Source organism: Papio anubis, chromosome 15 (assembly GCF_008728515.1).
Source record: "Papio anubis isolate 15944 chromosome 15, Panubis1.0, whole genome shotgun sequence".
In the NCBI taxonomy this organism is placed as follows: domain Eukaryota; kingdom Metazoa; phylum Chordata; class Mammalia; order Primates; family Cercopithecidae; genus Papio; species Papio anubis.
Window position 1 is genome coordinate 22,642,623 of NC_044990.1, and position 26,091 is coordinate 22,668,713.

The 26,091-nt window shown below is 42.8% G+C and overlaps 1 protein-coding gene and 1 long non-coding RNA gene across 7 annotated transcripts in view; one reads left to right on the forward strand and one right to left on the reverse strand.

Annotated features, from left to right (window-relative positions):
• LOC101001049 overlaps positions 1-26,091 on the forward strand; it is a 145,204-nt gene that overhangs the window by 106,456 nt on the left and 12,657 nt on the right. For 5 of the 6 annotated variants that reach the window (XR_002518338.2, XR_002518340.2, XR_004178693.1 and 2 more), the window contains one exon: positions 344-433. This is a non-coding gene — a long non-coding RNA (uncharacterized LOC101001049). Of the gene's footprint in view, positions 1-343; positions 482-26,091 lie in introns of those variants that run through there. The other variant, XR_001896808.3, reaches the window with a different exon arrangement.
• Positions 1-26,091, reverse strand: part of SMIM2 (small integral membrane protein 2) — an 87,481-nt gene that overhangs the window by 48,766 nt on the left and 12,624 nt on the right. The window contains 3 exon segments of the mRNA XM_021929598.2: positions 6,350-6,449; positions 10,405-13,032; positions 13,035-14,188. Of these exon segments, the coding sequence (XP_021785290.1) occupies positions 12,839-13,032; positions 13,035-13,212 (372 nt within the window). The 5' untranslated portion in view covers positions 13,213-14,188 and the 3' untranslated portion in view covers positions 6,350-6,449; positions 10,405-12,838.

The following is a 26,091-nucleotide window of genomic DNA, read 5'->3' on the forward strand; positions in this document are numbered from 1 at the left end:
TGTCTGTGGGTGATCCACAGTGCTGTTGGATAGAAAGGCAGTGGGAGAACTCAGTTGTGATTTCCACTGATCTAGCCATTCCCCAGCTAAAAGCCATCTAATTCAGCTGCACTTTCTTTGAGTCCCAGGAAGTGAGTGAGTGAGTGGGAGAAAAGCTACAGCAGTAATAACACAGAAGGCAGAGTCCTTTTGCATTTATATCTCTTTATTCTGTCCATCACTAGGCAACCATTCTTTGTGCTTAAAACTACACATCTTTGTACATGTGACACCTTCTTCTTTGACGTAACCACTTTGGTTTGCAGTGTGCTAAGGAATATCTATTCTATTTATTTCTGTTTAGGTCAACCGCAATGAAGACCAATCCATTTGACCTCCATCCTGGCTCATCTCCTCTGTGTTCTCATAGCATCATATTACAGAATGGATCACAGACGCCTTTGCAGTTGCCTATTTATTTGTCCATTTCTCCCTCCAGACTGTGAGTTCCCAGAGGGCATGTCTTATCTATGTTAGTAGCTACATCTTCAGTACGTGGCTTTGTGGACAACACTCCATAACTGTTGGAGGAATGAATGAATGAGTGAGTGAGTGAATGTTTTCCCTGAAATTCAAGCCTTGGTGGTTGAACTTGTGATTATTTGGTTTACGGAACAAGCTAGGCTGATTGAATTGACTCGGGCAGGCAGAATTAGGCAAAATGTAACACAAAGAAGATGAGTACACCAGCCTCGCTGATTGAGGAGGTTAGCTGTGGATGAGCCAAGTGCCAGCTGCCAGCTGCAGTTGCAAGGCCATGTTCTTCTTCTAGCTAAGAACATTTCGTGGCAGAGACTCACTCAGGGGTCTGAATATCAGAATCACAACCAGAAAATGGCATTATTGCACAGGCAAAAAGTTGGCGGCTGTCTCCAAGTAACAGTGTCTTGTTAGGTTCCCTAGAAGCAGAGTCTAAGACAAGGACTCTTGGTCAAGTGATTTACTGAGGTCATGCTCTCAGGAGAAAGGGAGTGAGAGGAGCGTAATAGGCAGGGAGAAAAGCTAGAGGAGAGCTCAGCTGGAGACTGGCTGTAGCCTGATCACCTTGAGCTATGGGGTTGGCCAACCCTTTGTCTTTCTGTGTGGATCAGTCATTGGCTGTGGGCTATCCCCCTGGGGACAGGAACCCATAACCTCCTAGTGAACACATCTCTTATTTCAGTAGAGAGCAATTCTCTGGAAAAGTGGGCAGCTGTGAGCTGTTGACAGTATCCAGAGCTGGAGGATGGGTGCATGGCTGGTAAAGGTGCTCTGAGCATGGCACCTCCAGCATCTACAAGAGTTGTATTGTGTGAAATATTGTTATAGTCACTTCTCAAAAAAAGACATTTATGCAGCCAACAGACATATGAAAAAATGCTCATCATCACTGGTCATTAGAGAAATACAAATCAAAACCACAGTGAGATACCATCTCACGTCAGTTAGAATGGCGATCCTCAAAAAGTCAGTACACAACAGATGCTGGAGAGGATGTGGAGAAATAGGAACGCTTTTACACTGTGGGTGGGAGTGTAAAGTAGTTCAACCATTGTGGAAGACAGTGTGGCGATTCCTTAAGGATCTAGAACTGGAAATGCCATTTGACCCAGCAGTCCCATTACTGGGCATATACTCAAAGGATTATAAATCATTCTACTATAAAGACATGCACACGTATGTTTATTGCAGCACTATTCACAATAGCAAAGACTTGGAACCAACCCGAATGTCCATCAATAATAGACTGAATAAAGAAAATGTGGCACAGATATACCATGGAATACTATGCAGCCATAAAGGAGGAGGAGTTCATGTCCTTTTCAGGAACATGGATGAAGCTGGAAACCATCATTTTCAGCAAACTATCACAAGAACAAAAAAAAAACAAACACCGCATGTTCTTACCCATAAGTGGGAGTTGAACAATGAGAACACATGGACATAGGGAGGGGAACATCACACACTGGGGCCTGTTGGGGGGTGGGGGGCTAGGGGAGGGATAACATTAGGAGAAATACCTAATGTAGGTGACAGGTTGATGGGTGCAGCAAACCATCATGGCATGTGCATAACTATGTAACAAAACTGCATTCTGCACATGTACCCCAGAACTTAAAGCATAATGGAAAAAAAGAGTTTAAAAAAAAAAGAAATATTGTCATAGTAATCACTACTGATTATTGAGTATCTACTATATGCCAAGCGCTGTGATAATTAGATGTATTTGCTTAGATACTCCTTTGGATACACCTGTTAGAAAGGTAATATATTAGCATTTCCATCCGACAGATGAGGAAACTCAGATTCATGCTTAGAATAATTCCTTTCTCTGTCTACATTCCTATGATAGAATCAGGATAGTGCACATCCAACTGGCCTGAATTCCATTCATTCATTCTATTAATGAATTCCACCAATGCTTTTGAGCACCTATTACGTACCAAGACTAGGCTAGGCCCTAGGGATATATATCAGTGAAACGATAGTCTTGAATCCTGTCCTCAAAGGATAGGACTAAGCCTCAGGCCTAGATCCAATGTGATCTAATTAAAAAATATTATTTGGACATCTGCTATGTACATTCTGATTCACCATGCCCTGATCAAGAAAGAATCCAGACCCCGTGCCTCTGTGAAAGTCCACTTGAATCCCTCACGTAAAACATGCTACTGGATTGGGAAAACCTGTTTTCAATACTTCATACAAACCAAGCACGGCAGGCACTTTCCCTGTGCATGAAGATTAAATTTGGTGATCTCTAAATTCCCTTCCAGCTATCACATCCTCAGATTCCCATCTCTGACCATCCACAGTGCTCATGGCTACACCTTTACTGGGGACTGTGACGGTCTGTTTTATGTGTCAACTTGGCTAGGCTGTAGCCAGTTACTCAATCAAACACTTATCTAGGTGTTGCTATGGCAATATTTTGTAGATATGATTAACATCTACAATCACTTGACTTTAAATGAAGGAGATTATTGTCACTAGTATGGGTGGACCTCATTAAGTCAGTGAAAAGCCTTAGGAACAGAACTGAGGTTTCCCTGGGGAAGAAGAAATCCTGCCTGTGGAGTGTACCTTCACCTCTGCCTGAGTTTCCAGCCTGCTATCCATCACTACAAATTTTAGACTTTCAAGCCACCCCCACAATCACTTAAGTGAATTCCTTGAAATAAAACTCTCTCTCCCTCTTTCTCAACACACACACGCACACGCACACACACACACACACACACCCCTCTCCTCTTGGTTCTGTTTTTCTGGAGAACCCTGAATGACACAGGGACTCACCATGTACTTTTCTTCTTGTAATATTGTCTGGTATATACAGTTTTACAGCTTCTGATGTGCATAGTTATGGCCCATCCAGGTTACTAGTACGTAGATGAAGCCCATGCTTAGAACACCAACAAAACAAGGATACCAGAGCACGAGAAAAGCTTATCGTCAATTCAATTAACTTAACCAGAGTTTTACAATAAGAACATGCAGAAATTTTGCTTACACATGAATTCTAGGTTTTTTTTTTAAGTATCTGTATATGGGTGGGAAGGACTATAATCATTTCAGGTTGGAGCCCCTAAATGTATTAATCCAGCTCTGTGCATCTCCAAGTAGAATATAAGGTCCATGAGGTCAGAGGCCAAGCCTTGGTTTCTTTATGAGCCTATAGTACCCAGTATGATGTTTTACAGATAATCACATACATAGGAGGTGCTGCATCAACCTAGTATTTTCCTTTTGTTTTATTATCCAGAATATGTTAACTTTGGGAAATGGGAAAAACAGGCTCAGAGAAATGCAGATTTGTTTGTTTTTAGGAAAATTGATTTACCATTTCCAAAGGAGAGGCTGCTTCCTCCATATGGCTAGATTTATTATCTGGAAGGCAGTCCAGAAACCAGCCCTTCTCTTGTTTCTGTGTCCATTGGCAGGTGCTGGGAGTCCAACTGACTGACATGTGTCAGGTTTTGTGAGTGTTTTAAGAGAGATTCATTTTGCAACAGCACATAGGCAGGCTGTCCCAAGCCAGCAGCAAGCATTGTTGGCAGTGGAAGGGATTAAAAGGACTTTTGCAGAGACTCAGAGTCTAGACTCTTTCTTGAACACAACCTGGAATAGCAGTGTGATGTGTAAACAGCAGGTGTCCAGTAAATTTGTGTTTATAGGCCAGCTGACCTTTGACCCCTGAATGATTAACACCCCTGATGGAGCACGTAGAAAGGGGTCCAGATCCTTAAGCAAATAACTTCTGCTCAGGTGAGAATCTACCAACTTGAAAAGAGTTGTTTTGACCATAAAAAGGGACTTCAGATTGAGTCTAGCCTGTGGTAGGAAACTTCCACTAACTTGAGTGTGCACCCTGGCGTGTCTCATCCCCAACCAAAGACAAAACTGATCATGCAGCCTAACATTACAGAAATAGAGAATAGAACTCAGAGCCCAAGAGAAATATATGGAAAGGCTTCCAGAATAAGAAAATTAGGAGAATTATAAGACAACTGTGTGTAGGGGTACCCGAAAGGCATTGAAGAGAGAGAAACAACATAAGAGCCGAATGAACTCCATCTCCCATGCATCTCTGAAAGGTTTTCCTGCAACTCCAGTAATGTTGCCCACTTTCCTGCAGGCCTTGCTAGCCCTGGCCTTCCCTCCTTCCATCCAGTCCCCTCCACACTGGCCAGAGTGAGGCTGTGTACGTCCTCTGTCTACCTAGAGCCGGTTATGTAAAGCCCACATCCTTCACAGGACACTCAAAAGCTCTCAGAACTAGCTATTCTCAGCCTCTCTCCAGCTGCATCCCCTCACTACGCCTTGCCCCAGATGCTCTTTGGTCGCACAGAACTACTTCACATTACTTTAACTACTCCATGCCCTTCCAGCTTCCAGGCCAAAAATGCCTGCAGCCAACCTTTCAAAAGTTCACCAACCTTTCCAGGCCTAATTCAAAGCTAGCGTCCATCCCCTCTGGCTGAATCCATCAACCTTTCTTTGATGCTTTCCTAATACTCCCTACTCTCCATGGATATTGTATTCCAATTATTTATATAGTATATTCACACTTCAATTCTCAGCAGAACGTGAGCTCTTCAAAATCTCTGGGCAATGGTCCATTATTTTTAAAATTCTTGGTGCCTTGTTCCATACCTGTCACTTAGTGGGTCCTCAATAAATAGAATTAGATAAATGAAGTATTCAACCAAGTGACCTATATTGCCAAGCCTGCCCTGCAGCTCACACTCAGGCATTTCTCTCAAGCTCTTCCTCCCTTTTACCCCATCTGAAAATTGATGCTCATTAGCGTGTCCGATGCTACTGCCGCAGATTTCCATATGTGCCTTGTGCCTTCCACGCAGACTCTGTGCTCATGTTGCAGGAAAATAAGCTTCACAGGCTGTACGCATCCAGCACCAAGCAATGTGAATATGGGGTGTCCAATAAACACTGATCACGTTAATGATTTGTGATATTTTTCTGCCATTCAGTTATGTGCTTTGAGAAAAGAGATAATGGCACAGGGTCAAAGGCCGATGTGAATTGCAGGGAAATCCACTTGTTGGTTGGGGGCATTAGGTGCACCCTCTGCCTTCCTGCAGTCATTCTCTATCCACTGCAGGTGGGTGGCCCTCCGACACAAAGGGATCCATCCCACTGCAGGGCCCTGTTTGTGGAGGGGCTGATGAGTGACCTCTCTCAAGTCAGGTATAGCCCTTAGGCCAGGAGAGAAGCTAGAAACATGCTGTGGCGCCCAGTTCCAGGTTTCCAAAGACCGTGCCTCATTTGAGTGGGGGTTGCTCTTCAGATTGAACTGAGGTGTAATTCTGCTTAAATCAACATTCAGGACGAGCCATAACAAATGACAGCTTTTCATTGCTGCTGTAGCTCCATAAGCAAGATTATCTTAGCAATTAGAGTGTAATTATTGTCTACAATCAGAAGGGGAGAAGTGTCAGAACAAGGCCGGCAGAAGTGGTCACATGATAGATAATTTATTAGATGGTGAGTGCCTATTTTTCTCTCTCCAGGCCTTTGTGAGAAAAACACCCAAATGCCACAAGTGCATCCCCAGGGAGCTGCAGGGTGGCAGGAGCCGAGGATGCAAAAACATAATTGCCTTCTATCTACTCTGATTTGAGCTTCATCAAATCCTTTGGCTCCCAGGGTATTCTGCAGCAGATGTGTGCACAATATTCCAGCACTGGGACTTGTATCTGCGGGTACTGCTGGGGGCCCAAGAGTCTGAGGGTCTGCAAAGCCTCCAAGCCCTTCCCCTTCCTCCCAGGCCTCAGGGCCTGTGCTGGCCACCCTCCTATATAGCCCTTACTTGGCATTCTTGCTAAGTTCTCTGGGGGCTCCAACCTTGACTCTTTTCATTCCATGATGATTTCTTCTGGGCTCTGCGCCTCGGGGGAGAACTTGCAATGCTAGTAATAAACAAAGAGCGCTCATGATTAAAAAAATGAATTTTCCTGTCTTAGGAGAGAACAGCAGAGCTTAAGGGCTTTCATAGGATTCTGAACAGCCACCTGTCTTGTCCGGCCATTGTCTACCCATGCATCCATCCGTTCAGTAAAACTCTTTTGTGCTCACTGTGCTCAAAAAGCAGGAAGGTTTTGCCCCAAGGTAGTTCACAGCAGAGTGAAATACAGACTAGAAACCAGATAAGCACCATGAAGCGATTTGAAAATAAAAGATCATTCTCCTCTACCATAAACCATGAGTCCTTAGGGAGACATGGGTATACACACACCCTCCCAGATGACAAGGCAATAGCTTATACATGGGATTTCAGCTTCCCTGGAGGAGCTAAATAAGTGAACCTACGAATGCCAGTGTTTGGTCACATAGAAGGCACTGAAAAACCTATGGTGACCAAAAAGGTCAGTGGTTGCCCCACCCTCCAACACTCACCCACACACACACACTCTTCTCTGATTTGACCAAGCCATTCTATTGCACCTCTCTGACACAATAGGCTGTTTCATACCTTTGCTATCTTTATGTTTGTCTTCCAGGGCCTGGTCTGCTTGGTGAGACCTCAGCAGCTTTGGAACCTGCTTTTCTAGAGACCTCTCCAGAATCTCCTGGCCAGGTTCAACCTCTGCCATTACTGTGCATTGTCCAAATCTTCCTTGCACTTAGCACCCTGGAGCATGTATGTGTGATCTCAGGCCAGCCAGTGAATGTGCACTTAGAAAGCTCACTCATCCTTAAATCCATGAGGCCCAGAACAGAAACAATCAGATGTTCTGAAAAAATATCAGTGTTAACTACTCAAGTATCTTCTTGTTAAAATATTCTTCTTAATCTGTGTCTCATATTCAATCATTCACTAACTCAATTTCAGACATTTATTGAACACCTACTACGTGCCAGATATTATGATCAGCCTACCTGTCATGGTCTCTTTTGGAAAGAATCTTCTAAACCTGCATCTTAAAATTACCTTTGGGGGTTGTGCTGATAGTGTGTATTCAAGTCTTGTGGTGAACAGGAGGAAAAATATATCATCTTACCTTTGCAAAGGTTATTTATTTTTTATAAAGCATCTTCAAACCCTTTGGTTAAGACCTCTCACAGTTGAGCAAGTAGAGTTGTGCTGAATTCTAATATAGGGAACCATGGGAGGCAACATGGTTTGAAAATCTGAGCTGTGTGTCTTCTCTGGAGAGAGCACATGCATCCACTAGCTCCTGACTCCACTTTGAAACAGGGATGGATAACAAATGGCATCAGTGCCACTCAAAGAGTTGTAAGTGGCAGCCAGCTATTCCTCTGCCTAATGATCACTTTGTGTATTCGTTTTCCTCTTTTCTCATTTTGATCTCTCCCATTTCCTATCTTCCCTTGCTTTCTGCTTTCTCTCTTTCTGATGACTTTATCCTCCCATACATTCATGCCCTTGAAGGGCATTACTTAACACCCGCCACTAGGCACTCAAGAGGTTTGCTTCCCCTTTGCTTCTAGGCTGGATTAAACCCACGTTCCAGCATGTGGTATGGGAGGCAGGGAGGGCCAGAACTGGCACAGCCTCTGTGTCTTCAGGCTGCTGATCATTCCATTCCACACCAGACTTTCTGAGGTGAACGAGCTAAACCAGTGGCACAGGTCTGACCTATAAACAAGGCAGCACCCAGGAGCAGGCCATTGTTGCTTTGTCTGGGTTGAGCACTCAGCTTTGTACAAGTCAGACAAAACACCTGAACATGGAGCCTGGGCTCCTGCCCAGGGTTTCATTCTCACTGTCGCTAAGCCACAGGATGGGAGCAGAAAGGCAATGCTTGCTTTCAACTCCCGTGCACACAGAAAAGCCTCCTCAGCCCAGCATCAGCTTCCCTAAACACCACCCAGGGGGCAGTGAATGTTGATTGACTGGTCCTGATTTACTGGAGCAGAAGAGGAAAAGAAATGACAGGCCCTAAATGTCAAGGCAAGGAGGAGTGTGGCCTGGCCGTAAAGAGAGCCGAGAGTGTGCACTGGGATGGGTCACGTGACTAGGATTCTCAGGCCAGGAGAGACCAGAAGCCAATTCAAGTGGGAGGTGTCAGAAATGCAAAGTCGGCTGTAAAAATGTCAAGAGCAAGTCAGGGAATAAGGCAAAGGGAAGAGTGCCTTCTGTTTTGTGGGAGGCAGGTTACAAAATGTTAGGAGTGCACATTTACTTTCATATGTCTGTTTGGTTGCAAGTCGAATCTGCTGTCTGCTGGAACTCAGGAGAACTGATAGGAATGCATCATCCAGAAACCTGATCCTACCCCAGGGAGTTCTGATGCTACCTTCCTATGCTGCAGAGGACTCTCCTGCTGCAGCACTAAGAGAAATTTAGATAGTAAGTCAATCCAGACATGCGCCGTGAAAGTGAGCTCTTACAGGCGTGGCTTGCCTGGTGAAAGGTAATGAGGAGTAGCTGAGGCTGCACCTGCTCAGGAGCCCATGTGCTCAACAAGAAAACTCCAAGCTTGCTTCAATTTGGCATTGTTTTTAATGAACATTCACTGTTTTAATTCCATTCACTGTTTCTTGTTTATTTGAGATGGGGTCTCTGTCACCCAAGCTGGAGTGCAGTTGTCATCTTAGTTCGCTGCAGCCTCAAACTCCCGGGCTCAGGTGATCCTCCCACCTCAGCCTCCCCAATTGAGACCACAGGCATGCACCCATCTTCATTCTGTTTCTTATCCTTGCTGGCCTACTGGAGGGGTCCTCCTGGAGATGAGATTCTTCCAACCTGACAAACTCTATAATTATTTCTACCAGAGCCACAATCTTCCTGGCCAGTGGCTGAAAGGGGGCAACGCCCAACATGGAAATGCATACCTGCCACTCAGCAGGAATCTGGCAGGGCTGAAAACCCACCACATAAAGGCACTCTCAGGAGGCAGGAACCGGGCCACTGTCTTAGTTTCGATTCCTGAAACAGGAATCTAGATGCAAATGTTTACTGGGAATGTGATCCCCAGAAACACAGTGAGGGATTGGAGAAGCAAGATAGAGAGAGGCGGGTTAGCCAATAAAGGGGGTATTCATGAGCAGGATGCTGCACAGAGCACTTGGGTAGAAGTAGAGTAGAAAACACATCGATTTTCCTGTTGGCAGGGGGTTAAAAAAAAAAAAGACTTTATTATATATTTTTTAAACCAGCTCCATCCTTCATTGGTTAAGGGTTGCTCCAGGCACCTTTAACTCTGATGCTGTTCTGGGCTTCCCCATGCAGGGGCTTAACAAATTTCTGTGGCCAGAGAGAGTCATCAGGCAGAGATGCAGAAGCATCTCTGGGTAAGAAGCCACAGTGTGTCCATGAAGCTGCAGATGACCTGCAAGGGAACCTGTTCCATCCACCTGCAACAGCCATCATGACAGTAATGTCTTCTCATCTGTGTGCCCAGACATGTGCACATGTGCATGCACATGCACACACACTCACACATACACAAATGCAAATTGTTGTACCCTTTTCTCATTTGCACTCCCCCTCACCATGACCACGTAAAAATAGAGTCTCCAAATAGTCTCAGCCCTGCTGAGCCATATAGCCTTGCCCTGCAATATGAGCAAGTAGAAACAGTATATGTAGCCTCCCAGGCCCCAGCTACTCCAAGGTAAATCCATGCCAGTTTCTAACTTCAGCCCAGCTGGAAAGGCTAGGACTTGCATTGGCTGTTTTGCTTAAGCCCTGCTGAAGGGCAACATGGGGTGATGGGAAAAACTGGAACAGATGTCAGGAATTTGAGGTTTCTTGTGTCCTGTTTGCCAGTAAGTTACATAACTTCCTTAGTTGACTTCTAGAACTTAGTTTCTCCCTTGGTAGAACTAGAGTAATAATACCCGCCCTATTTGCCTCTAAGAGTTGTAGGAAGACTCAAAAGGAGCCAATTCACGTACCTGCGATCACCTTGACATGCTAGGGATATTCCTCGCAAAGCCTTATCCTGCTGAATCTTCACCTAATTACACTGGTTTTAGGCTTGAAGCAGGGACCTTGCTGGCTGACCTCTCAAAGCCTCCCTTTCCCTTGTTCCCATGTGTAGCATTCTGTTTTGGGAGCACAGAATGTCCTCTGGTCTACAGGAAGCTAAGCCACTGTTTGCAATCAGTCCAAGCAGATCAAGTTAAGGACAAGGCCATTTTGGAGGCACACAAGGAGTCCTCTTTGCAGATGGGCACGACAGGCTTGCTTGCAGCCTGAGTGGTGAACAGCCCCTTCCGTCTCTTCATTTGCTCGTATCAAATAGCAAATTCCAGAATCACTGTACAGAGTGGTGGATGGGGCAACACAACTTATCCAAAATATTAATAGGCACCCATGAGGGCACCAGCTGTTGTGCCTAGTCTGTGTCATTAAGGCCTGAGTGATGTCAACAGAGAAGCCATTGTTGGCTGGACCTGTCCCCTCCAGCTCAACCAGGGAGTGTTTGTTAGTCACTTAGGAAGAGCTGCCCTAAAAGGTGAGTGTGGTTCTCAAAGGTGGGAAAAACTAACAGTTCTTGAAGAGGACTCAAGGTGTATTGGACCATCAAATACTGGAGTTGATGCTGGAGTCTGTAACAATGGTAACAATACCCAACGTGTATTCATTGTGGGCTCAGCCAAGATCTCTGGGGACTAACGAGGGGAAGGGTGTTGAGCCCTTCTACACAGGCTCAGAAAGAAAGGTTCTCATCATCCATTTAGAAACAATGGAAGCAAAGGAACTCTCTGGGACAGAAACTTTGTCAGTCGGGGAGAGGCTTGAAGGAGACTCTAAATGGTTCCCAGAATGAATTCCCATGTAAACCTAAAGAATGCTGACAGGGAGAAGCCACTGCTCATTCTCCCTTTTAAGCCAAATAATATCCTCCTGCCGGAACAGAGTTGTTCTTGGCACTTGGAAGTAAATGTGAGGAGGGAATCAAAACACAATGCCTGAGAAAGAAATCCATAAGAAATCTGAAGGCCAGGACGTGGTGAAAAGTAATAAAGATAGATGGGTCAGTGGCAGGAACAAAGATTAACTGTACCAGAGGAGATGGCGCTTTGGCTCTGAAAATAGGGATGAGCCAAAGCAGGAAGTGCTGCAGAGACACACATGTCCTTCATTTCCACCCTGAAGGCTCAAAGGAAGGCCGCTGCCCAGTCACGCGGAAGCTGCAAGACAGGCTTCTGGAGGCTGGGGCCTCCTTGCCCTAATCCTGGAAGGATATTCCACGTCTAAATCACTGAAGCTTCATCCTGTGATGCAGAAGCTCTCCCCTTGTGAACAACCAACACAGGAAGTAGTGAAACCTGGTAGAGAGAATATTCTCTTTCTCCACCTTCAGTTATACCAGAACTGCCTCCAGGGACTTTGGCAGGTTTGACAAATGGCAGAATAATTTAGAAGATTTTCTTTGTTGGCAAAGGAAAGCCAATGGTTGGGCACAAACATGCTGCTGCGGTTGTTTGTACAATGAAGCTCTAGATTGCAGGCAGAAATGTCAGGTTCCTTTCAGCTCTCTTCAGAGCTAATCTAGTTCCCACGTGCAAACTCAATCTGTAGCATTTGGGTAAAGAATACTCAGTCCTCTGCCATGACAAGAACAAATTCATCACCCACACCATACATTGTAGCTAAGGGCATCATTGTGCCCACATGAATCACCAGGCAGAGACGGCTGCCGACTCTGAAATTCTTTACTCATAGAAGACTCACGTACACTAATGCCGACTATTTACGCAAGCACATTTCTCCAGGTGGCCTGGAGCAGTTTACAAGATGCTGGCTCATTCCTTATCATGTCACTTGGAGGGAGAGCAAAAGGTGGGGAAGAGGAAGGGCCGGCATCATCATCTTCATTTTATGTGGGGAAACTGAGGCTCACACAAGCCATAAAGTGAAATGTACAGACATTTATGAGTCAGAAATCGACCATGGAAGAGGCAAAATGAGCTCATCTGAATCATGAGTGGACTATGTCTTGCCCAACAATTTCATGCAGCTCTTCCAACACAACTGTTTTGATACAGCAGCCTCAAAACAAGCCAAAATTCAGACTCGCTGTATTTGGTTTATAACCAATTTCCCATCTTTCATTCCTTCTCTGACTTCTACCTGATTTCTGAATTTGGTTGACCCTGTTTTTTGTTTGTTTGTTTGTTTTGTTTTACTTTAAAAGACCCTCAACCCTCCTGGGGTCCTGACCTGCTATTTCTTTCATTTTGAACCTCTACCAGTCCTTTCCTTCATCTGTTCCCAATCCTTATACCCTTGATGCCTGGAGGTAAGATTCACAATGGGGTGAAGATCAAGGTTGAGGCAAAGCTCACAGATGGCCTGCAAGATGCCTGTTTTACTCATCATTTATTTTTTAAAAAGCTGAACATTTATCGGCTGAATTTTTGAGCCATACCAAAATATCCTCATGTCAAAATAGCTGCAGTAAAGTGGTTCTATTAAAATAGCTGCCTCCAAAGAACTGAGAGTGGAGATGTCACCTGCTTCTGGCACCTGACTTTGGTCCTCTTCTGCGTGGCATTGCCTTCTGCTCTGCTGGATTCATCAGAGGAGGCACTAACACCAGGGCTGCCTTTTATCTTGCTGATCCAAGCGAGGACTATGTAGGTGTCACAGATGAAACTCATCCAGAAACCCAACAGGATGCTAATGGCATGGCCACGTGTTTCCAGCACACCATGAGGCAGCTGGCTGGCATCAGTCCTCTCCCCAGCCTCCATCCCACCCCCATCCACCCATAAGCTCTTCTTGGTCAGAAATGCAATTCTTTGATGGTGCCAGACAGCCAGATGATGCTGGAAAGAAGAAAGAAAAAGAAAAAGCAGGTTTCTAAATTAAGCACAAGGCTCGTTTATAAAAATAAATAGCCACAGCCTAGCAACGTGCTCACAGCTCAGCTTTCCTCCATAATAAAACCTCTGTGGCTGAAGCCTGGGATGACACAGCCTTCAGAGGGCCCCACGCCCTGGCCCTCCTCATGCCCTGTTCCCTCCCAGGGTAGTACTCATCTGGAGAGTGCTGACAGTGGTACTTTGAGGGCCCCATTCTTCATTCAAGGCCAACCAAGGGCCAGACTCCAAAAAGCAGAAGGAAGGCAGAGCTTAATGAGGCCCATGAACACTTGCAGACTCTTGGCAGCAACTAATACACCTGTAGCAAAAGTGGTCGAAGTTCCTTGGGCTACTCTGTTGAAATAGGAACTCCTCCTTAAGACCATGTCTTCTTTGTTCACCATTGAACAGTACTCAGCTTAGCACAGGGCACGTATTGAGTACTCATTCACTATGTGAGGGAAGGCTGGTTAGAGGCATAAATGAATGAATGAATGCTGCCATCCCATTATTGATGTTCCCCAAACTCTTCACTACAAATGGAGTCAGTTCCAGAATCCAAAGAGAGGCATCCTTCTCCTGATTATGACATGCACCAAAGAGGCATCCCCTGAGCTGGATATTTAAATCCGAACCCACAGCTGAAGTGAGCACCAAGATGTACTGAACAAGTGTGGGCTCTTACTGACTCAAGTGGTGAGGCTGTTACAATGGGCAAGGGCAGAGGGCATGGGATATGTAGGTAAGTATTGTTAGCATTCCTGAATCTTCTCCTGTTCTTTAGGCAGCAGCAGTTCCAAGGGAGAGCTGTTGCTCAGCAGAGAAATGGCAGGACAAAATAGCACGTTTGCTTCTGGTCTTAGTCCTGTTGGAACACAAAAAGTGGAGTCTTCAATGCTGTTGGAGGCTCAACAGGTCAAATACATCAGTAATAGGCATGGTATGAAAAATTTAATCCTGCTACCAACTCCCCCAAGTCATGGAGTGGTTAAGTGTGGCTGGGGTCATACGGAGACAGTCCTCAGAATACTGAAAATGTGATCATCCTGAATCCCATAAGGATCCTCGTGAGGTTAGAAGGGGCAACGTGACTCCATTTTGACACCTGAGAGCAATTGCTTTGGTGAGTTTCTACGTATTCCTTTGTGATCAGAGAGTGGTACAGGACAGCATGTGAAAGTCATAAATCACCATCTCAGAGCAGGGCTACTTAGTTACAATATTTAAAAAGAACAGAGAAATTGTCACACAGCATCATTTAGAAATCTGTCTTCAGGCATCTTTGTCTGGCCTGGCTGGAAAGAGTAAAACCATATTTATGTCATTGAGAAAAAGGTTCTTAATTAAATTCAAATGTATAAGAATATATCCTAGGTCTACTTTTGGAACAATAATCTGGGAACAAAAAAAAAAAAATCCAAACAGCAACAAAACTGGTACAATAGCATTTAGCTTCACACAGCAGCATATAATAGAGAAGCAGAAGTCCTCGTAGACTCTGGACTCTTAGATTGAGTCCCACACTCAATCCCACAAGCCAGAGCACCAAAGTCATTGCACTGGGACATTTAGGAAGAAGAACTCTAGCAGTGACCTGATTAGGAGACAGCTCCAGCAGAGAGTCAGCACACAGACTGGCCAAGCTACCCCCAGATCTTTGGTGATATCTCTTTGGTGGAGATAAAGGAAACCCTTTCCAGAGCAGGCCAACTATGGCATCCACAACCATAGTCCCTGCTCCAGCCTAGTGAGGACATAATGTGTTCCATAAGTCCCTAAGGCTCCATGCCCAGGGCTCCCACTTCTGACATGGCGGCTCAAGGATAAGACCCCACTGACCTCATTCTCTATGGAGGGTACAGAAATACGTAAGAACAGAGTCCAGTACTCAGCTCTGTGACCTTAACTACTTGGAAACTCATTTTCCTTGTTCATAAAGTGGATAGAGTAAAAACAATGCTTTCTGTCTTCCAAGAGTGTATGAGGATCAAATAAAATACTATTATGTTCAAGTGCTTCCCAGTCTGCAAGCTATTGTTTCACGTGACCATGTTTTATAAAATATAAAGGTATACAGTGAGAAGTTTGCTTCTGATGTGAAGATTGAGACTTCCTTTGTCACAAACTTTTAGGGTGCTGCCTGGTTCCATCTTATTCATAATCCTATTTTTTTTTTCAGATACCCCTGGCCAATTCCTTGGCTTAAAATACCAAAGACCTAGCATTTTAAAATTGTGTTTCTGTAACTGCTTCTTTCCTCTTACAATCCCTCAAAAAGTCTGCAATTCTAGAATGCGTGAGGAACTCTGGGGCTCACATAGTCCACCACTCCACTTTGCAGATATACACGCAGAGGCACAGAAAGGTTAGGCAGTTGTCCAAGGTCACCTGTGGAGTTTCACTCACCCTATCCTCAGCTTCTCCCACAGCCTGCCAGTGTCTGCCCTCCAGTGGGTCTTTGACAAGGGCCACAGTTCAGATTCTACTCTTCTGCAGCTGGGACATCCATCTTCTGCCCTCAGACATCAGAACTCCTTGTCCTCAGGCCTTCAGACTCCAGGGTTTACACTAACAGCATTCCCCCGCTGGTTCTCAGGCCTTTGGCCTTGGACTGAATTATACTACCAGCTTTCTTGGGTCTTCAACTTGCAGGCGGCATATTGTCCCTCCATAATTGCATAAGCCAATTTCTATAATGAATCCCTTCTTAAATATCTAGATAGGTAGGTAGGTAGATAGATAGATAGGTAGATACATACATACATACATACATACATACATACATACATACATACATATCCTATTGGTTCTCCTTCTCTGGAGAACCTTGACTGATACAGATTTTGGTGCTACACTCCCTCAATAATGACCACATTTTCCCACTTTTAAGTGAGTAATTGTTACTTAAGCTAGGTGTCTTATTTAGGATGTGAGGGATGGGGAGCCAGAAGATGGTAGACAGTTGAGGGCAAGTGGATTAAAGCATGGCAGTCATGGGAACAGGCACCTCTAGTGATCATGATGCCTCATCTTAGATTATACCTTTGGAATTTGCCTTTTGTTTTTGAAAAAATAAATATATAACTATTTCATTTTTGTAGCTATTTGTAATAATTTGCTTCCTCACAGAAATGACAGAGTACATTCATGCAAAGCATATAAATGCACCTAAGTTGTTTCTGAGTTGTTTTAAAAGAATGTGTTAAGAAGTAGGATTTGTTAAGTGACAATTCTTCTACCATCAGCCCACCTTCCTGTCTGCAGATGACCTTATGTCTATCCAGGAAAGAAAAAATGAGGTTATTTTGTGTGAAATCCCACCCATCATCCCTACACCTACCTATCCATTTGAAGCCAAATTCTCCTCCTCCTTCCCTCCTCCCCAAACTACGTACTCATACAAAGAAGGGTCTTTCTTTCTGTCTGTGATTACAACTCTACCTCTGTGCTAGACCTATGGTGACCAACCATCCTGGCTTACTCAGGACTGAGGAGATTTCTGGGACACAAGACTTCAGTGTTAAAATCAGGAATATTCCTGGCAGACTGAGACAAGCTGGTAACCCTGGTAGGCCCCATGCCCTTGCCCAGGGACCTTTCTAAACAAGCCACGATTGAATGAATTGATACCAAATAGTAGCAAATTGCTATGTGATATTGGTGGTCAGGAAGAGAACTAGAAGGGATGAATGAATGAAATGTAGTGATTTTTTTTAAATGAAAACCTTCATGAATATGTTGGGAAAAACCCAGAGGAGGATATCCTGTTATCCAGATGAGCAGAAGAGCAGAAAAGTTACGCTGAAGAATTTATATAGAGATATAGATCCCATTCACTTGGTGGGTAAGTCAGGACAATCCACATTACATAGGAAACAGACCATAGTATTGCTTCACAACTTTCTAACTTCCTGTCATGCATTTATTAAAAATTATAACATCTGCAACATAGGTTAAGTTGAAAGGAGAATCTTACGGCCACACATGACCACCTGAGTGGCCTCATGACCACGGAAACTACCTAGACCCCTGAGGACTGAGAGGTTCAGTATTTCAGCTCACATGTGACCCACTGACCACATACCACTATGTGGCTGGTTGGGAATCTTTGAACTATAGGATTATAGCATTCTGGCCTAAACAGGCAGGTCTAGACTCTACTCCATCACAAATCTGAAATCTTGACCCACATTCTCCCTCTGGTAAAACTAGCAAAGCCTAGGAGGTCAAACTGCCTCTGATAACCCGATATTGCGAAGCTTCCTCAAAGGCTATTTCCTGAAATGTGAGTTCCTGTTTACATTTCCCCTTCCTTGGTCCAAGTTTATCCCTACATACGCACAGAGTTGCAGCTTGACCAATGACTTAATGATTTTGGGAAAGAAGGAAGTAATCCTATGCTACACTCAGCTTATACTCAATAGTTGACCTGAAATAAGATTTAAAAAATTTTTAAAGATATTGCCAACAATTTAAAAATTCAGATATTTTTCATTAAAAATTTGAAAAATAAGCTGGCTCCTTTCAAAAAAGGAAAGATCTAGCAGCTTGGGGCCATAGTTTTCCCATGGGCACAATCATCTAAGACTGAGGGCCTTGGATAGTCCAGCAGACGGGTGTGTTGGCTGCCAGGGTTCAAATTCCATCGCTGCTAACTTACAGGTAACTGTATACATGAATGTACCCTCTCAGAGCCTTGGTTTCTCATCTTTAAAGAGTGTAAAACTAATAGTATTCATTTTTGTATACAAAAAAATGCTTAAAACTATCACATATTAATCATTCAATAAATGCCAATGGTTTTCCCCCAACACATACACTTATACAGGTAGCTTTACTGTTTTTCTTACCTTCATGGTCCCATGAGCGTAACTGCTAGTCTAGATAATTAAACTAAATGAGTTTGGCAACTGTGATACTTCAAGTCACTAGGATAGCTTAAGTCCACATCCTTTCCTGGGTTGACTGATCGCCATCCCAGCATGAAACATGTCCCTTCTCTGTCTCTGAGTTCCTTCCTCATCCTGGTGGAGCCCATAATGAGGCCTGACAGCAGGGCAAAGGACACACAGCCAAGCAGGGCTTCAGATTTCCTAAGTTCGAGGTTTCTGGACAAAGAAACATGGTCCCTTAATTGCTTAAGACTGTCTCATCCACTTTCTAACATTGAGTCTTTCTCTACCACTTTGACTTCCCAGTCCTCCCATAGGTATAATGGGAAAATCTTTTGCAGAATTCGCTTAGAAAGTCAACCAACAAGACACAAATCCTTGGGAAAACAAGGGGGTACTTTCCTCACAGAAAGTTGTTTCCAGTAAACCAATTTCTGCTGCTTAGCAACCTTAATGATGCCTTTTTCACAATTACAGCTAAATAGAATCCTCTGTTGTCTACAGGGGATTAAGTGGATGCTTTCATGAGTCAGAAGAAAGCACCAGGAAATGTTGTACTCAAGCTTTAGATGAATGTAAAGATACTACACAAGGAGCGAAAACAGGGAGGCATGCCCTGGTTGTGTTGCATGATGAATATAGCTATTTTATTCATGCTTTGGGGTTTGACGTTTGTTTTGGGAGTTAGTCGTAAAGAACTGGGTTGTTCGTTCATAGCTGAGTAGATGGAGTCGTGATACCACCACCCTGTTTCTCTCAAGACTAATAATTAAAGCTGTGGTTACATCTTACAGCAAACTAAGGGAGTGACAGTGGAACTCCCTGGAAGTGAGGAAGCGCTTTTGAGGCAGGTTAAATGTTGCAACCGTCAAATCCCACAGTGTAGTCATTATGGTAAGATGAGGTGAACTGTGAGCCAGCCAATAAGAACAGCTGCTGAGTGGTACCATTTCCAATCACAGTCATCTCTTGGTTCTGACTAGAGAGACAGGGCAGGGGCAAAATCAGTCCCACAATTCCTTTTTACAAAGTTTAACACACTGGATGACTACACCTCCCATTGCTGAAAGCATGGAAAATCCTTTGTCACAATTTCCTAAGCTTCTAACCATATATTTCCCCTAATAACCAAATGTGCCTGTTTCAACAAAGTCAATCAGTTAAAGAACAATATTTGGAGAGAGGAACGTTTGGAGTGAGGAAGGAAGGTTTCCCAGAAAATTCGGTGTCTTATTTATAACTTTTTCTTTTTTTTTCCACTTGATCCAGCAAATTTTTGTTGCATGCCTACTGTGTACCACATGGAAAACAAAAATTAACACTTACTAAGCTAAGACATACTATGTGCCATGCTACTGGCTGGCTCACGGTTCACCTCATCTCCTTACCATCATGACTACACTGTGGGATTTGATAGTTGCAACATCTAACCTGCCTCATACATGCACTGTTGCTAAACCCTTTTCATTCATCATGTCATTTACTCACTTATATAACCCTATGAGAGAAGTATCCTTATTCCCCCATTTTACAGATGAGGATGTTAAGGTCCACAGAGATATGGCTATTTACCCAAGGTTAATGGCAAAGCCATGGTTCAAACAAAGACAGCCTGGCTCCAGAGCCTGGGCGCAGTAAACTTGTTTCCCACAAAGTTTGTTTCTGGGTTCTCTATTCTGTTCCATTGGTCTATGTGTCTGTTTTTATGCTAGTACCTGCTGTTTTGGTTACTATAGCTCTGTAGAATAATTTGAAGTCAGATAATGTGATTCCTCCAATTTTGTTCTTTTTGCTCAGGATAGCTTTGGCTATTCTGGGTCTTCCACAGTTCCATATAATTTTATAATTATTTTTCTATATCTGTGAAGAATGTCATTGGTATTTTGATAGGGATTGCATTGAATCTGTAGATTGCTTTGTATAGTATGGGCATTTTAATAATATTGATTCTTCTAGTCCATGAACTGGATGGAATATCTTTCCATTCTTTGGTGTCCCCTATAATTTCTTGCACCAATGTTGTATGGTTTTCATTGTAGAGATCTTTCATTTCTTTGGTTAATTTAATTATTAGATATTTTATTTTATTTTTAGTTATTGTACATGAGATTACTTTCTTGATTTCTTGTGCAGATTAGTCGTTGTTGGCATATAGAAATGCTACTGATTTTTGTATGTTGATTTTGTATCCTTCAATGTTACTGAATTTATCAATTCTATTAATAATAGCTTTTTGGTAGAGTCTTTAGGTTTTCCCAAATGTAAGATGATATCATCTGCAATGAGGATAATTTGACTTCTTCCTTCCAATTTGAATGTCTTTTACTTCTTTCTTTTGTCTGATTGCTCTAGCTAGGACTTTGAGTACTATTTTGAATAAAATTGGTGAAAGTGGGCATCCCTGTCATATTCCAGATCTTAGAGGAAAGGCTTTCAGTTTTTCTCCATTCTGCATGATGTGCATCTGTCATACTATATGGCTTTTATTATGTTGAGGTATTTCTTCTATGCCCAGTTTTTTGAGGGTTTTATCAGGAAGGCATGTTGAATTTTATCGAATGTTTTTGCCACATCAACTGAAATTATTATATGGCTTTTTTCCTTCATTCTGTTGATATATCATATTGATTAATTTGTGCATATTGAACATCCTTGCGTCTCTGGGATAAATCCCACTTGGTCACAATGAATGATTTTGTAATATGCTGTTGAATTTAGTTTGGTAGTATTTTGTTGAGGATTTTGGCATCAATGTTCATCAGGGATATTGGCCTGTAGTTTTCTTTATTTGATGTCTTTGGCTTTGATAGCAGAGTAATACTGCCTGATATAATGAATTTCGAAGTATTCCCTCCTTCTCTATTTTTTGGAATAGTTTGAGTAGGATTGGTATTAGTTCTTCTTTAAATATCTGGTAAAACTCACCAGTGAAGCCATTGGGTCCCTGGCTTTTCTTTACTGAGAGACCTTTTATTATGGCTTAGATTTAGGTACTTGTTAGTCTGTTCAGGTTTTGGATTTCTTCATGGTTCAATCTTGGTAGGTTGTGTGTGTCTAGGAATTTATCCATTTCTTCTAGGTCTTCCAATTTATTGGCATTCAGTTACTTATAGGAGCCTCTAATGATCCTTTGAATTTCTGCAGTATTGGTTTCGGTTTTTCCCCATTCAGTATGATGTGCATCTGTCATACTATATGCCTCCTCTTCCTTCTTTCTTTCCTTCCTGTCTTCCTTTAGTGAAGGTAATTTTCTCTGATACTATTATTTAGTTTCTTGCTTTTTATTTTTGGTATATTCATGTCTCCTTTTTCATCTCCGATTTTGTTGGAGTCTTCTCTCTTTTTTTCTTAGTCAGGCTAAAGATTTGTCCATTTTATTTATCTTTTTAAAAAACTAACTTTTCATTTCATTAATCTTTTGTATTTTTTGCATTTCAAATTCCATTTATTTCTGCTCTGATATTTATTATTATTTTCTTCTACTAATTTCGGGTTTCTTTTGCTCTGCTTTTCTAGTTCTCTAAGATGCATGTTTAGGTTATTTGAAGTTTTTCTACCTTTTTGATGTAGGCACTTATTGCTATAAACCTCCCTCTTAGTATGTATTTTGCTGTTTCCCATAGGTTTTAGTATATTGTGCTTCAATTTTCATTTACGAAATTTAGGCCAGGTGTGATGGCTCACACCTGTAATTCCAGAACTCTTAGCGGCCAAGGCAGGTGGATTGCTTGAGCCCTGGAGTTTGAGACCAGCCTGGGCAACATGAAAAAAACCCATCTCTACAAAAAATACAAAAATTAGCTGGGGGTGGCGGTGCATGTCCATGGGTCCCACCTCCTTGGGGGGCTGAGGTGAGAGGATCACTTGAGCTCCAGGAGGTGAAGCCAAGATTGTGCCGCTGCATTCCAGCCTGGGTGATACAGTGAAACCCTGTCTCAAAATAGAAAGAAAGAAGGAAAGAAAGAAAAAGAAAGAAAGAAAGGCAGGCAGGCAGGCAGGCAGGCAGGCAGGCAGGCAGGAAGGAAGGAAGGAAGGAAGGAAGGAAGGAAGGAAGGAAGGAAGGAAGGGAAAAATTTAAATTGACTCTGTCTCAAAAAAAGAAAACAGAAAATTTTGCACTGACTCACTGGTGATTCAGGAGCATATTGTTTAATTTCCATGTGTTTGTAAAGTTTCCAAAATTCCTCTTCTTATTAATTTCTAGTTTTATTTCTTTGTGGTCAGAGAAGATAGTTAATATTATTTCAATTGTTTTGAACTTTTTAAGACTTGCTTTGGGGCCTAATATATGGTCTATCCTTGAGAATGATCCACGTGCTGAACAGAAGAATGTGTATTCTGCTGCTGTTGGATGAAATGTTCTGTAAATAGCTATGAGATCCATTTGGTCTGTAGTGCAGATTAATTCGGATGTTTCTTTGTTGATTTTCTGTTTGGTGATCTGTCCAGTGCTGAAAGTGGGGTGTTGAACTCTCCAGCCATTATTGTATTGGGGCCTATCTCTCTTTTGAGCTCTAATAATATTTGCTTTATATATCTGGGTGCTCCAAGATTGGGTGCATATATATTTAAAATTCCTCTTACTAAACTGACCCCTTTATTATTATATAGTGAGTTTTTTTGTCTCTTATAATTTCTTTCTTGAAATCTATTTTGTCTGATATAAGTATAGCGTCTCCTGCTTTTTTTCATTTCTGTTGGCATGGAATATCTTTTTTCCAACCCTGTATTTTCAGTCTATGTGTGTTTTTATAGGTAAAGTGTGTTTCTTGTAGTGAACAGATCAGTAGGTCTTGTTTGTTTGTTTGTTTATTATCCATTCAGCTACTCTATATGTTTCGATTGGAGAGTTCAGTGCATTTACATTCAATGTTATTATTGGCAAGTAAAGACTTAGTTCTGCCATTTTGTTATTTGTTTTCTAGTTGTTTTGTGGTCTTCTCTCCCTTCTTTTTTTCCTTCCTGTCTTCCTTTAGTGAAGGTGATTTTCTCTGATATTATTATTTAGTTTCTTGCTTTTTATTTTTTTGTGTATTCATTTCTTTTGGTTTGAGGTTAACATGAGGCTTGCAAATGCTATCTTATAACTCATTACTTTAAGCTGATAACAACACTTTGAATAAATAAACAAGCAAAAAGAAAACTAATAAAAACTCCATGCCTTAGCTTTATTCCCTGGCATTTTAACTTTTTGTTGTTTCTATTTTGTATCCTCTTCTACTGTTTATATCTTGAAAAGTTGTTGTAGTTATTCCTTTTGGTTGATTCATCGTTTAGTCTTTCTACTTAGGGTAAGAGTAGTTTACACCACAGTTACAGTGTTACAGTGTTCTGTGTTTTCTTGTGTACTTACTAGCGAGTTTTGTACCTTCAGGTGATTATTTATTCTTGCCCCATAGCCACCACAGCTGGGAATGTGCTGAATCTGACCTGAACTCACCAAGTCTCAGAGTCTTACCCAAGGCCCTTGACATAGTACCTGGGTATTGCTGCTGGTTATTCAGGGCCTAAGTGCTCTGCAGTTAGCAGGTAATGAATGCAGTCAGGACTGGGTCCTTCCTTTCAAGGCAGCAGTTTCCCTTCTGGCCCAGGGCATGTCTAGAAATGTCATCTGGGAACTAGGGCCTGGAAAATAGGCCTTGCAACTCTGACCAGTGCCCTATCCTGCTGTAACTGAGCTGGGATCCAAGATGCAAGACAAAGTCCTCCCCACTCTTCCCTATCCTCTGCTCAAGCAGAAGGAAGGTGTCTCTTTTAGAGCCACGATCTGTGCAGCCTGAGGTTAGGGTAGGGGTGATGCCAGCACTCTTTTAGCTGCCCCAGGTGGTGTGTCAGAGGTCCCATGCCCCCACCCCTCAGTCGATTAATTCTGGGCCCAGTTCATCCCTAGGATTCACCTATATGTTGCAATCCTTGTGGCCCAGGATACCTTTGAAGGTTATTTAGAGCCCAAGAGCACTTTAGCCCACAGTGGTGAGGTTTGGGAAAATTCAGCTTTCCACCACTGGGATCAGGAATTGCCCTCTGGCTAGAGCTAGTTTAAATGCTCCCTCTGTGTGTGAGCAACAGCTGAGTTGGGTTGATTTTCTTTCTGCTCATTATAATAGGACAGCACTGAGTTCAGTGTCTCACAGTTTGTGTACTCTCCTCTCCCAGTGACCAGAGACACTCTCTGAACCATGCTGCATCTGCCAGAAGGATGGGAGTGGGATGGTGTCAGGAGTCAAGGCTATGTTTTCGACCTCTTCAGTGCCTCTTTCAGTGATATGAAGTTAAAACCAGGTACTGTGAGTGCTCACCTGATTTTTGGTTCTTATGAAGGTGCTTTTTTTGTGTGTGTAGATAGTTGTTAAATTGGTGGGCTTGCCAGAGGGACCACTGATGAAGTTCTATTCTGCCATTTTGCTTGACCTCTCTAGGATACAAGTTTTTGGGTTTTTTTTTTCCTTCAGCATATTAAATATATCATGTCACTCTATCCTGGATTGTAAGGTTTCCACTGAGAAGTCTGATGTCAGATGGATTGGAGCTCCTTTGTATGTTTTTTGTTTCCTTTATATTGCTGCTTTCTTTATCCTTGATCTTTATCCTTTCTTTATCCTTGATCTTTGGGAGTTTGATTATTAAATGCCTTGGGGTACTTCTTTGCATTAAACCTGCTTGGTGTTCTATAACCTTCTTGTATACTGCATCCTCTAGGTTTGGGAGGTTCTCTGTTATTATCCCTTTGAATAAATTTTCTACCTCTCTCTGTTTCTCTACCTCCTATTTAAGGCCAATAACTCTTAGATTTGCCCTTTTGAGGCTATTTTCTAGACCCTGTAGGCATCCTTTGTTTTTCATTCTTTTTTCTTCTGTCTCCTCTGACCATGTAATTTCAAATAGCCTGTCTTCAAGCTCACTAATTCTTTGTTCTCATTAATCAATTCTGCCATTAAGGGACCCTGATGCGTTCTTTAGTATGCCAATTGCACTTTTCTGCTCCAGAAATTTTGATTATTTTAATTATTTCTATCTCTTTACTAAATTTATCTGATAGAATTCCGAATTCCTTCTCTGTGTTATGTTGGATTTCATCAAGCTTCCTCAAAACAGATATTTTGAATTCTGTCTGGAAGGTCACATATCTCTCTCTCTCTGGGATTGGTCAATGGTGCCTTATTTATTTTATTTGGTCTTGATGCTTTTGGATATTTATCAGTGTCTAAGCATTGGAGAATTAGGTATTTATTTTCGTCTTCACAATCTGGGCTTTTTTGTACTTGTCCTTCTTGGAAAGGCTTCCCAGGTATTCAAAGAGACTTGGGTGTTGTGATCTAAGACTTTGCTCACTGCAGCTGTATCTGCTTTAGGGTACATCTTCAGCCCAGTTATACTGTGGCTCTTGCAGGCTCATAGAGATACCACCTTGATTGTCTTGAGTAAGATCCAGGAGAATTCTCTGGATTACCTGGCAAAAACTCTTTTCCCTTTTTTTTCTTTAACAAACGGAGTCTCTTTCTCTGTGTTGAGCTTCCTGGAACTGGGGTAGGGGTGGCACAAGCACCACTGAGGCCAACATCCCTTGGACTGCTCTGGGTCAGACCTGAAGCCAGCATAGCCCTGGGTCTCACCCAAGACCCGAAGTGACCACTGCCTGGCTGCCACCTATGTTCACTCAAGACCTAAGGGCTCCACAATCAGCAGGTGGTGAATCCAGCCAGGCTTGTGTCCTTTCCTTCAGGAAGTTCAGGCAAGTTCCCCCTGCCCCTGGGGTGCATGTCCAGAGACGTCATCCAGGAGCCATAGCCTGGAGTTGGAAACTTTGAGAATCTACCTGGTTCTCTATTTACTGTGGACTGAGCTAGCATCCAAGCCAAAAGACAAAGTTCTCCCC